At 44.1% G+C, this 13,462-nt stretch overlaps 1 protein-coding gene across 2 annotated transcripts in view; it reads right to left on the minus strand.

Moving 5' to 3' along the window:
• Nucleotides 1-2,519: 2,519 nt before the first annotated feature.
• The window catches only part of RFT1 (RFT1 homolog), a 38,143-nt gene continuing 27,200 nt past the window's right edge, over nucleotides 2,520-13,462 (minus strand). For both annotated transcript variants that reach the window (XM_045832525.1, XM_045832526.1), the window contains exons 11-13: nucleotides 9,659-9,764; nucleotides 3,860-4,109; nucleotides 2,520-3,540 (exon numbers count right to left, since the gene is read on the minus strand). In XM_045832525.1, coding sequence (XP_045688481.1) covers nucleotides 3,373-3,540; nucleotides 3,860-4,109; nucleotides 9,659-9,764 — 524 coding nt within the window. In that variant the 3' untranslated portion in view covers nucleotides 2,520-3,372. The remainder of the gene's footprint in view (nucleotides 3,541-3,859; nucleotides 4,110-9,658; nucleotides 9,765-13,462) is intronic.

Here is a 13,462-nt window from a genome sequence, read left to right on the forward strand (position 1 = left end):
TCTGCTAACTCTTCTGGAGGATAACAAAGAAGTTTTATAAGACTTCCTTCACTAGGTCCCTAAAGGAGGCTGAACCACATTAAGAAGCCCATTTTTCCATTTCAGTTTGACATACCTAGCAGTTCTAGTTAAAAATGAATGACACTAAATAATGAGACATTATACTACAGTAATTGGGGTCAGATTGATGATTCAAATCAATGAGTCTTCCTTCCCAAGTTCTTCAAATAAAACATCTTTTCTGCTACTCTTAAAAGTTAATTAGCAAATGAAATATTTACAGCATTAAGGACTAATTCTCCCAGGTACAGTTAGTAATAGTGAAACAAATCGTTTTTCATTTGCGTCTGATTGGCTCAGAAGTCTCAGTTCCTTCCTGGAGACTCATGGAATAGTAAGAAATAAAGTGATGTTTCAGAGCAGAATTCTTGTTTGGTTGTTCTTCCCAGTTCTCTGTGTTTAATGTCTTCAAGGCATTTCTAGGGAAGCCTGGCAATTATGCTTCAGCTTATTTTCTTTATAAATCTGGTCTTTTCTGATGGGCTCCTAGGCCTCCAGCCTTCCACAACCCTCTGAGCCACAGAGAACCTCGAGCAGGGAGCATCCTGAGCCCATGGCTCGGCTCCCAAGAGTTCTCTGCACTGAGCTCCCAGTGAGTTCTTCTCCCTCTGCCATCAGTGCCAAAGGCGCACCCCTCTGCATCTGGCCTGCCCTCCCCTAGGAGCAGGGGTGTGTAGGTATGGGAAAGGGTTCCCCAGCTTCTTTCCCTTCTCTTGTCCCCACCCAGGCCTGCCCCATTTTCAGCCGTGTCTCATCAGAGACTATCCCAGGGACCATGTCCTCCCTGGCTCCCCCTGTAACTGAATTCTGTGCATCCCAGAGGCCTCACAGAGGCACTCTGAGCTCCTACCTTCTGGGGCCTGTGAGGAATCTTACTTGAGCCCCTTCTCCAGGTCCTGGATGCTCTCAGCTCCTCTTTCCTCAACATCCAAAGCTGCTTAGGAAGGAGTCCCTGAAGGGGTTATTTCACATCTCAGTGTGAAAGAGTCACTGAGTCCTTCCCTAGGGGAATGGAATTTCTAGTCTCCCCTCTAATTATGGAATAACAGCCTTTGATCTCAGGAAAGAAAATTCAAACACTGGTTAAGAAAGATATATGGGCATGGGGATACCCTGGGTTCCTTAAAGGTCACAATGCCTACAATGACATACGTGGCCGTGCTTTTATAAGGCAGGGTCAGTCCTGAGCCACGGAAGAACGGATGCTCCATTTAACAGCATGACCAAGACAGGGACCAGCAGATGGAGCAGACAGGAGAGAAAAGGGCAACAAACAACGGGAAACTCTGCTTCCCGTGGGAAGGGGAGAGCAGTGAATGCACGGCCAGGCCTTTCAGTCCCAGACATGGCGTCTGTCACAGGGGCCAGGACACCACCCTCTGTCAGGAACCACCGTCCAGTCACAACAGTCAGTGCAGGACAAGTGCTCTGGCGGGAAGTAGAAATGGCTCACATACTCAGAGCTACTCGCCTACCTTCCTTTTGAAACTTAAGAAAAAATGCTTTCCTTTTTGGAAAGACGGGGGGTATGAAAGAGCTGAAGATATAAGAAAATAATTTACTGATTTTAAAATCAGGATATTGGCATGTATTTGGCAACATGACTGCACGAGGCAAGAAAAAAGGCAGGAGAAAGTGTTCTGCTGGAGCGAGGCCGGGAAGTGGCCGGGAGTGGGGCAGAGACACAGCTCCTCGAGCCCTCCCCACTGAGTAAGTGCAGAGCGGCTCAGCAGCATAGCATCCCCTTCCGGAGGGGTCTGACAGGCAGATCTGTGTGGCAAAAACAGCACAGAAAAAAATACTGTTATTTTCACCACCAAAGACTTCTTCATTTCATAAAAGGATATGCTTTAGTGATTTGTTTCCATGGAGAAGTAACCTCACTATATCTTAAGTGGCACTCACAGGCCAAAATGTGATTCCCTCCAAAAATCCTTTCTGGGTGAAGGCAGACTGCATGGGACGAGCGATGAGAGAGCAAGCACACGCTGCCACACTGGAGGGCAGAGCAGAAACCTTACTGGTTCTGCGGCTGACTGAGGAGCAAGTCGGCGATGCTGCCCAAGCAACAGCAGCTCTCTTCCTGGGACAGAGAACAGACACCGTGCATAGGTGCATGGCTGATGAGGACATGCGTGTGCCAACCTCAGTTTGCCAAAAAAGCTGATCCCAGAACCCTCCCCAAGAGACACAGATTCCAAAGGCCAATCACATGCAAAAAAAAAAAATTACTGCATTAATGAAAGAAAAATGTTTTGCTGCCTGAGAACAAAGCTTGGCGATCTCACCTGTTGGGTTACAGGGTGCAGAGAGGTGAGCTTTAAGCCTGGACTCCCATTGTGTCCTTGAGAACCAGACCCACAGCCTGCCGCTCTTGTCCTAGGGCTGGAATTCAGGTGTACTGACCAGTGCTGGAATAATGGGTCAGTGGGAGGGCCTTGTGATACTTGCCACACACATATTAGAATTTATTTTATTTTGAGGAAAAAAAGATGCATCTATTCAACTTTAGCTGGCATCTGTGCCATGTCCACATGGGAAGTCTCAGCCCGCTGCAAAGTAACATTTCCTTGAGCGGAAAAGGTAGCTCACACGGATCACAGTTTCCCTCCAAACTCCCTCTTTCAGGTGGTCGAGCCAGGGGTCTTGAGCCAGCCTGCGCCTGCTCTGGGAAGGCATGTGCCAGCCCAGGGGACACAGCAGAGAAGATGACATGTGACTCCACCTCATTGACTTGGGGAAACGTGATCTGAAAGACCATGTTTTCATTTCTTGGATTTCTATTGAGTAACATTTTTCTTTCTCTAAAAACCCAGACCACAGGGCTGCCATGGGAAAAGCCACAACTCCAGGAGCACCCTCATTCTTATTTGGTGCCTAACATCAGCTTTCCCTCTTCCTTTCACAGTGTCAGTCAAATATCCCTCTGAAGGGGAAGATGGCTGCATCTCTTTTTTTTTTTTCACCACATGATTAACTATTAACATCTGAGGTAGTTTGTTGGAGTATGTAGCTCCTAAGGTCAATCACACCCAAAGGAATTACTATATTAATCAAAAGGGAAAACACCGATTAGACCAAAATGGTGAAAAAAATAACTATCTATTTTAAAAGAGCCTTTGGTCTTCCCCTAAAAATGGAAGTCTCCCTTCCTGACAGAGATGTAAATGGACAGCAATGTCTGGCCCAGTGTTTCTCTCCCACGTCGCACCTGCCGGGGTTGGTCTCACTCCTCTGCAGGGCTCTTCTGCCCAGGAAATGTGTTCTGCCCATGGCTAGTCCAGGTGTACAGGCGTCAGTGAATCCCTCAGGTCACGTCATTTTGCCAGTAAGTTTGGACACACCTAACTGAGTCCTAAGAAAGTGGATTAGCTTGGTCTCCGTGAGGAACACTGTCCCGAGAGTTGCTCCCAAACAGAAGGCCCCCACAGCCACGTGCACCAGCCTGGCCAGCCAGCCCTGCTCACAGCAGAGGAACACCTGCGGAAAGAAACCACTGTCACTGCCTTGGCCCTGCCTTCTGTACCTCCTCCCTCTGGGGCAAGCCAGGAAAAGGGGAGGCACCTTTGAGTTAGATAAAAGGTATGACAACTATGTACTGAGGGTCTAATCTGTCCCCAGTGGTGACAGGGTTTGGTAACAGCTATCACAAGATGATGTCCTAGAGGCTTAGGGGAAGGGATAAGAGGTGCCAGATACTTGTCCAGCTGCTTCAGGCAGAGCGGAAGGGGCAGCCTAAAGTGAGGAACAGTGGACAGGTTACCAAAGCATGTAGTGTGAAGGCTGCGGGGACTCTCACCTCTGAAATACCAGTAATTCCACCACTGAGGGCAAATGCTCCCAGGAGGACAGGCGACAGCTGCAGGCCGGCCAGGGGCCTGTGGGGGCTCTCATGGTAGTAGCGGTGGATGAAGCAAAGGCTCTGTGTGATCCGAATGCCCATGTTAAAGCAGTTGGCCAAGATGAAGCCCACGCTGCCACACCAATGGGTCAGGAGATAGGACAACACCAGGAACGAAAATGACAGGGCCAGCATTGTGAGATTGTACCTGGGGAGAGGAGAGCAAGCAAAGCAAGGCAGTGGACAACTTGTCCTAAGACAGAACTCCTGCAAAAAAAAGTGGCCACAATCACGAAATCATAGAAAACACCTGAGTTCCCATAATCCAGCTGGTTTTCATAACATTAAATGCTATATAGATAACAAGGAAATGTCATTGTCCTCCTCACCCCTAAATGGAAGGGTAAGAAAATGAGCAATTCAAGATATGGTTAGCTTAAGTGTACTTTGTGATAAAAAAAAAAAAGTAAGAATCCTATTTAGCCCAAGTCTTGAATGTGAGGCACAAGAATATGACACGGGTAACAATTACATACAAATGCTAACTCTGGCGGGCGCTGTGAGGGGTGCTGTGAATGAACACACATGGGCCTTGCCCCTTGGAGTTTAGGTTCATTTTGCAGTCAAGGACACCAGGCACACAGTCTGAGTAATCTGCCTGGGGAGTAAGCCAACACTCCAACCTGACCCCTGGCCCCTAAACTTTAGCACTGCACACCGTTTCCTTTAGGAGATGCAGAAGCTCTGTAACCTTGGCCAGTGGACATCACTCAAAGCAAATAACCAGCCTCCAAAGAGAAATGTAAACAGGGAGTGAAGCCTGGATTATATTCAAGGTTCCCCAGACTCTTACACATCCTTTCTTCTCTCTCTACATCTCTAGAGCTCTTTGGAGTCCATGACTGGATGGACTGCATGCTCCTTTTGTTTCTCTTATTTCAAAGCAGCATGTCACTTAGTTATTTTCCGTTCTCAGCAAAGGAAACTGAGTCTCAGCAAAGGTAAAAGAGCCGCTATAATCCTCCAAAAAGATCATGGTACAGCATCTGGTTTCCACCTAGTGCACAGCAAGCATTCTCAGTGTACAGTTTAGGGAACCAAACCCCTCAGGTGCCCTCAAGCTGTGTCTGCTGGTTAGGAAACCTTAGAGCCACTGGTCAGGCTCTGCACATGAGGGGTGGTAAGAAAGCCACTGTGTCAACTGGATACTCAGGTACTGGTCCTCAGGCAGACTAAGCCCAAGGTGCTATGCAGATATACTTTATCAGAATGGTTGGTAAGAATATTTCCTGACATACATACACACACACACACACACAACTATACTCCAACAGGGGAGGTGTGTGCTTTCATCCAGAAGTCCAGAGAGGAATTTGTTTCTTAGTTGAGAAAGAGTTTCTTTTAATGAGCAATGAAAGTACCTTCACAGGGGAAGTTTCTCCATTACTAGTCAGTGATCAGAGTGGCCGACTTCATAACAAATCATTGAGGTGGGACCCATTATAGACCAGTACTCTGAACTCTTTTACAAAAAGAAGCAGAAATGTATAATCTTGTTGGTTCCCCCCCCAAAAAAAAAAACTGTATCAGAAAGATCTATGATACCACCAATCCTTAGAGTTTGAGCCATAGGTTCACAAACTTTCAAAGTCATCCTCACCCAACTGCAAGTAAAATGGCCACAATGAATGAACTCATCACTAATTCAAGCAGGGATGAACTCAACAGTGCATATGCTTTGGTGTGGGAGGAGCTGATAATGATAGGATCCACTGTTTTTCACCAGAATAGGATTCTGCACCTGTTTAACTTTCTAGAACTAACAAATATATATATAGTCTTAAAGGTATAATCCAGGAAAAAATGAAAATTTTAAAGATGCAATTAAAATATCACTTTTTAAATCAATGCCAAACTAATGACAATAATGACTATTCTAATTTATAAACAGTAAATTATTTACGAATGCTTATTTTTCCATGGCCCTAAGACACTGAGCTTAAAATCATGCTTATCAAAAGACAGAAGGTCAAGGACATTGACTACAGTGGCAACCAAAGCATCCCCCAGCGGGTGCTGGCTGAGTAAATCAAGGCACAGCCATACAGTGTAGCCAGTGTGCAATGCAGCCTCTGCAGCCGTGAAAAAGATGGTGCCAGTCTATGTGCCACAGTGAGAAGACTGCACACATCCTCCATTCCACAGCTGTGGAGTCCCACTCCATGTTGGGCACTCGGGGCCAACAAATCAGACAAAGGAGCTGTCAGTCTTGGGCCTTTGCATCACTGTCCCCTCTGCCTGGATGGCTCTGTGCCTCCTTGCATGGCAGACTCTTCTTGTTTATCCAGGTCTTGGCTTAAATGCCACCTCCCTGCATGGTCCTCCCAATCTAGAAAGGTCCCCATTCTCACTATATAACCCTGTTTTAGTTCTCTGTACAGAACAATCTTCTCTTAGTTTTTACTTATTCACTATCCGCCTCTCCCACTGTCTGCTCCAGAAGGATGGGGATCTTATCTGTCTTGTTCATTGCTGTATTCCTGGAGCTTAACACAATATTTGTTAGAGAGGAGATGCTCAAAAAGCATGTGTCAAATGAACAAAGGAAAATGAAATATCATTAACAAAACAGAACAAAAATTCTTCAATAGGGCATAATGAAAAATTCATAAATCATATTCTATGTATTATGAGGTTATTAACAAAAAAGCAACTTACAATTCAAAGGATGTTCTAATATTTAACATCGAACAAAATGCCTTGTTTTTCTTTATAAAAGCATTGATCAATCTAAAGTTGGTTAAGTAAAAGCCCATGTTTTGGCCCTGGCTAGTGTGGCTCAGTAGATTGAGTGCTAACTTTCAAACTGAAAGGTTGCTGGTTCAATTCCTGGTCAGGGCACATGCCTGGGTTGCAGTCCAGGTTCCTAGTTTGGGGTGTGCGGGAGGCAACCAATCAATGCTTCTCTCCCTCTTCGTCTCTCTCCTTCCTTCCATTCTCTCTAAAAATAAATAAATCTTCAAAGGCCCATAATTTTATCAATATTTTCTTCAATTCAGAATCTAAAACGTCCAGTATAAACCACTCATAACATTTAATTAAGCTGCCCAATTCTATTGTACTACAAAAATCTTTACTAGAGCTCTATGTCTGGTTAAATTCCCAGAGATGAAAAAAATGCCAGGGGTCTGCGATGAGCCCAGGTGCTCCATGTGTTCAGACCAGGGCCAGGGCCCACTGTGTTTAGTACAAATCTGAAGACTATGTCTAAAGCCACATTTTACTCTTAAGGAAAGTGAGCCACTTCAGATGAGAACTGCATTAGAAGGCACTCTGCCCTCTTTTTCTACATTGACTACTAATAGCATAAAAATAATTTTCCAGATATTTATATACTGTTAAAATCTCATTATAACTAACTTAAGAGTTGTTTCATTGGTTCAATGAATCATAAGAGGAAAAACAGCAACCAGCCACTGACCATATTTCCTCATGATTTGGTTGTAGATTTTTGTTTAACATTTTAAGCAGAAACAATGTTGATTCTTCCCCTCAGCACTAATGCTAAAACTACTGTAGCAAAAGTCCCTTCCAAGAGATAGATTCCTAGTACAGAGCTCTTTCCACTATGCCTCAGTGCCTCTTTTAGTATGTTTTAAATTATATTTAAAAATTATTTCAGCCCTGGCTGGTGTGGTTCAGTGGACTGAGCACCAGCTTGCGAACTGAAAGGTCACTGGTTCGGTTCCTAGTCAGGACACATGCCTGGGTTGCAGGCCAGATCCCAAGTCAGGGCATGCAAGGGGGAACTGATAGATATATTTCTTGGACATTAATGTTTCTTTCCCTCTCTTTCTCCCTCCCCTCCCTTCTTTCTAAAAGTAAATACATAAAATCTTTAAAAATTATTTCATATTAGGAGTACCTTTCAAATAAAAATATAGTATTTTCAAAATTAAATTTTTTTTTTAATTTTTGGCCTTCCCCCCTTTTTTTTAAAGATTTTATTTACTTATTTTTAGAGAGGGAAGGGAGGGAGAGGGAGAGAGAGAGAGAGAGAGAAACATCAATGTGCGGTTGCTGGGGGTTATGGCCTGCCTGCAACCCAGGCATGTACCTTGGCTGAGAATCGAACCTGGGACACTTTGGTTCCCAGCCCACACTCAATCCACTGAGCTATGCCAGCCAGGGCTTCAAAATTAAACTTAAATAGACTTTTCTATCCATGAAGAAAAAAAGAGGGGAAGGATGGATTCAAAGCTGTTTAATGGCTATAAATTTAACTACCTGAAGTAAACATCATTTTTAGACCACTACTTGGAAACTATGTGTTGTGACCTAGAAGCAGGCTGGAAAATCAACTTAGTGGCTCATGATATGGCAGTTTAAAAATGAAACAACAGGATTAAAAAAACTGCCAGTGTGTCCTGCACATACTTGGTATACCTACCACTTTGTGAAAGCAGAAAGTTTCGGTCATATCCGCCTAAAAATATATGTTGGATCACAGCGATCAGTGTAGTTTTTAGTGTGAAAGCCGGTTTGGACCAGCAGTTCCTCAGGCCCCAGCTATCACCGGAAATCTCCTGAAGATGTGTAATGAAAGATTCCTTGGGCCAAACCCCTACAATTCTAGTTCCATTGGTCTAGGAAGGGGCTAGAACTTCCTACAGGAATCTGAACAGCCTGGTCAGGGACTGCTCTTCTGGACTCTAGTCCTAAGCCACAGTGTAGCAAACAGTCACCCAGCTTCTCCATGAGACAGTTCAACATGGGAAGAGGAGAGGCTGCTGTGAATGAGAGGAAGTGTTCCCCAACTCTTTGAACTACCCTTTCCCACCCCACCCCCACCTCTGGGCCTCTGAGGACTTTCTACGGCACTCAGGGCAGTATACAGGCAGCACGAACACCCCGAGGGACCCAGGCCCCAGGCGGCAGAGGGATAATGAGGGCCACACATCCTACTACCTATAACCACCCCTTCTACTCTCTCTTCTTGCCCCTATCACTTTGATCCGTCTTCTCAACCTCATCCTGTAGTGCTGTCTTAAGATACTGCCTTGCCACTTTTCATATTTGGACACAAGAAATGAATGATCTTGTGTGTGAAGTTCTTAATCAGCCGTTTGTGTCAGAATCACTGAGGAGCTTTTAAAAACGTACACATGTGGTTAGGGGCCTGTGATTCTGTAGGTGTGGTGGGAGAGAGAGTGGTGGAAGTAGGTGGACAGGAATCTGCATTTCTAACAAGCCCTGTGAAGGATTTTGACTCCCAACCAGGGTTAAGAACCACTACTTAAAGTTCCAGGGCAGAGGTCCTGATCTGGTGTCAATGGATGGGAAAAAATTATGGTAAAACATGGATGTGTACTTGAGCTTTTCTCTGAGGAGAAATGTCACAGATCCCTGAGATTCTCAAAGATCTATGAATCACATTCTCAGGGGCAGGACTCCTTTTGGAGATGCTCCTTGATAACCCACTGGAGCATTGGGCAAGGAGGTGGAGGAGTGGAGCTTGCCTTGTGCCTGTCTCTGCAAACCTGGAGTAACATAACCCTTCAGGGCCCAGATTTCTTCCACCACAAATGGTGCATGTGCAGTGCAGAGCCTGGGGAAGGCACTGTGCTCATGGGCTGGGTGCTACTTCTAAAAGCCTTCTATGAATGCATGTCCAGTATGAAAAGAAAGAAGACTGGTGAGTTACTTCACTCTGGCTACAAAGGCCATGATTAAAGATGTGTCTTTAAGGTTACCTACCTGTCGACCTGCTCTTTGCTCATGGCAGCAAATGTGAAACACTCCGTTACTCCATTGACGGCAAGCAGGAGGACATAGAGACAATAGGAACGCAGCAGAACAGGACCTGTAAGGAAACAACCCACTGAGATACCACAGCACAAATGGGAGGCCCACATCCATCCTTGGTTTGGCTGGGTGGTCAAAACAGGGTCATGAGCCCTGCTGGTATTGTCAATGGGCAACAGCATGCTCAAGCCTATGGTCTTAATTATCTGGAAGGACTCCTAGCATTCCATGCCACTGACTAAAATAAACAGCTAAAAGCAAAAGGACAAGTATGAATAAGTATACAGGTCTCTTGCTTAACAACTAAAAGCTTATCTGGGCAGCAAGCAAATCTTCTAGCTTTTTAAATCAGCATGAAGAGTCTGCTAGTCGGAGTCCTCAAGGACACAAGTGGCCCTGCATGTTAAGAGAACCTCAGTGGAAAAGTCCTGAAGAAAAGACCTTGATGAGAAGTGCAAGTTCAGCAGCAGCAGGAAGCTATGGAGATAGAACATCCACAAATTTACAGGGAGAACAAGAGCCCACAGTGTTATTTTTTTTCTACGATGAAGTTATATAGTTCTATAGCTAAATAACAAGCTTTGAAAAAACCTGCTAACAAAAGACCAGAAGCCTTCACAATGGACTGATCCCCTCTTTTAAGAGAGCCATTATTAACAGACAGCCGAGAATTCAATAATGTAATAAACATATATCCAAACTGTGACCCAGTAATCCCACTCCCAGGTATACCGCACACAGAAATAAAAGAATGAGTTCACAAAAACATTTGTATATAAATATCCATGGCAATTTTACATAGAATAGCCCAAACTGACATCAACAGAAGGATAAACAATCTGTGGACCATCCATACAAAGAAATACTCAGCAATCAAAAAGAAAAAAAAAACCCCAAACTACTGAATCATGTAAAAATATGGATGAATCTCAAAAACTTTATATTGAGGGAAAGAAGCCAATCAAACAAACAAACAAATAAATAAATAAATAAACAAGACAAAAATTAAAAAGAAACCAAACACACAAATGTCCCTGTTGTAGTATTTCATTTATATAAAATTCTTTCTTAAAACAACACTGATCTATGGTGACAGAAGTCAGAACAGGGGACTTCCAGACAACATAGAGGTATAGGTAGATACACTTTGCCTCCTCACACAACCAAAAGAAAGACAACAACAAATTTAAAAATAAATAAAACAGCCAGAAAAACTGTATGGACTGTATGGAAATCCAACAACCAAGGAGTTAAAGAAGAAACATTCATCCAGACTGGTAGGAGGGGCGGACACAAGCAACCAGGGCGGAGAGGTCTCGTGCCAAGGTGGTGGCTGGAGGACTGGGTGGGTGAGATGGTGGCTGGCAGATTGGGCGGTCCCACATATGTGGGCATATAAAACAGAAAGAACAACTGGGGAATGAGAGAGACCACGCAACCCAGGGATCCAGCACAAGGAAATAAAGCCTCCAAAGCACTGGCTGTAAAGACCTGTGGGGGTTACAGTGGCAGGAGGAGAAACTCCCAGTTCAAAGGAGAGTTCATTCGAGAGACCCACAGGTGCTAAAATGTACACAAACCCACCCACCCAGAAATCAGCACCAGAAAGGCAATTTGCTTGTGGGTAGCAAAGGAAGTGACTGAAAGCCAGCCAAGAGCTGAGCAAGTGGCATTGTTCCCTCTTGAACCCCTCTCCCACAGACAGTGCCACAACACAGCGCTGTGGGTTGCCCTATCCTGGAGAATACCTAAGGCTCCACCCCTTACTACATAACAGGCACACCAAGACAAAAAAAATAGCCCAAATGCAAGAACAGATCAAAGTTCCAGAAAAAATACAAATAAGCAGTGAAGAGATAGCCTACCTATCAAATGCAGAATTCAAAACACTGGTAATCAGGATGCTTACAGAAATAGTTGAGTATGGTCACAAAATAGAGGAAAAAATGGAAGCTATGCAAAGTGAAATAAAAAAAAAACATATAGGAAATTAACAGTGATTGGAAGGAAGCTGAGACTCAGATCAACAGTGTGAACCAGAAGGAAGAAATAAACATTCAACCAGAACAGAATGAAGACACAAGAATTTAAAAAAGTGAGGAGAGGCTTAGGAACCTCTGGGACAACTCTAAATGTTCCAACATCCGAATCATAGGGGTGCCAGAAAGACAGAAGGAAGAGCAAGAAACTGAAAACTTATTTGAAAAAATAATGAAGAACTTCTTCAATCTGGCAAAGGAAATAGACTTCTAGGAAGTCCAGAAAGCTCAGAGAGTCCCAAGGAAGCACACACCAAGGCACATTATAATTACCTTACCCAAGATTAAAGATAAGGAGAGAATCTTAAAAGCAGCAAGAGAAAAGGAGACAGTTACCTACAAAAGAGTTCCCATAAGACTGTCAGCTGATTTTTCAAAGGAAACTATACAGGCAAGAAGGGGCTGGAAAGAAGTACTCAAAGTCATGAAAGGCAAGGACCTATATCCAAGATTACTCTATCCAGCAAAGTTATCATTTAGAATGGAAGGGCAGATAAGTGCTTCCCAGATAAGGTCAAGTTAAAGGAGTTCATCATCACCAAGCCCTTATTTTATGAAAAGTTAAAGGGACTTATCTAAGAAAAAAAAGAAGACCAAAACTATGAACAGAAAAATGACAACAAACTCACAACTATCAACAACTGAACCTAAAACAAAAACAAAAACAAATGAAGCAAACAACTAGAACAGGAACAGAATCACAGAAATGGAGATCACGTGGAGGGTTATCAGCAAGGAGTGGGAGGGGGGTAAATGGGAGGTAAAGGTACAGGGAATAAGAAACATAAATGGTAGGTATAAAATAGACAGGAAGGTTAAGAATAGTATGGGAAAAGGAGAAGACAAAGAACTTATATGTATGACCCAGGGAGTTGAACTAAGGGTAGGGGGGAATGCTGGAGGGTGGGGGGATGTAGGGCAGAGGGGAATGAAGGGGAGAAAAAATGGGAAAACTGTAATAGCATAATCCATAAAATACACTTAAGGAAAAAAAAGAAGTCAGAACAGTGGTTACTTTGGAGGTGAAGGCAGAGAGCTAGCTGGGAAGGGACCTGAGAGAACTTTCTGGGGTAACAGAAATATTCTATATGGTCAAAATTCATCAAACTGTACTCTCAAGAGCACAGCATCCTATTTCATGTAAATTAGACCTCAATAAAGAAAAACCTTAACCACTAAAAGAAAAGGTGGGGCGGGGAGATTGAAGCTCCAGTGTCTCAGGATCTGGAATTCATCCTTGGTTTAGGAAAGCTGCTTGATATGAAGGACCTCTGTGCCATGGGGATCCTAAACAGTTTTATGGCATCAAAAATTACCAAAGGAGTACCAACAGGCTGCCCTGATGCCCAACAAAAACTATCTTACATGGCCCTTTCTTGTGTTCCTCACTTTATCATCATGTTGCATTTCATCCCCCAAGCTGCTGCAGAAGGTAGCCTGGTGCCCATGGCCGCCGAGGGACAACTGCAGTTGAGGGGGTGGGGACCAGGGTCTGCCCTGGGGTGGTTTGAGGCCATGCACAGTGTGCTTCCGGCTTTTCTTCACCCTCTCCACTCTGGCAGAGGGAAACGAGGATCTTCTCATAATACACACCTCTCACTTGGTAAATGAAAACTAATGGTATATGTGGGTCTATCTGAGGGCGGATAAGAACTACTTTGCATCGTGGAGAACACAAACTCTTGCATGAAACACTGATTCAAGTGAAAGAGCTTTG

Source organism: Phyllostomus hastatus, unplaced genomic scaffold, assembly GCF_019186645.2.
Source record: "Phyllostomus hastatus isolate PE091 unplaced genomic scaffold, TTU_PhHast_1.1 phas_contig_16, whole genome shotgun sequence".
Classification (NCBI taxonomy): domain Eukaryota; kingdom Metazoa; phylum Chordata; class Mammalia; order Chiroptera; family Phyllostomidae; genus Phyllostomus; species Phyllostomus hastatus.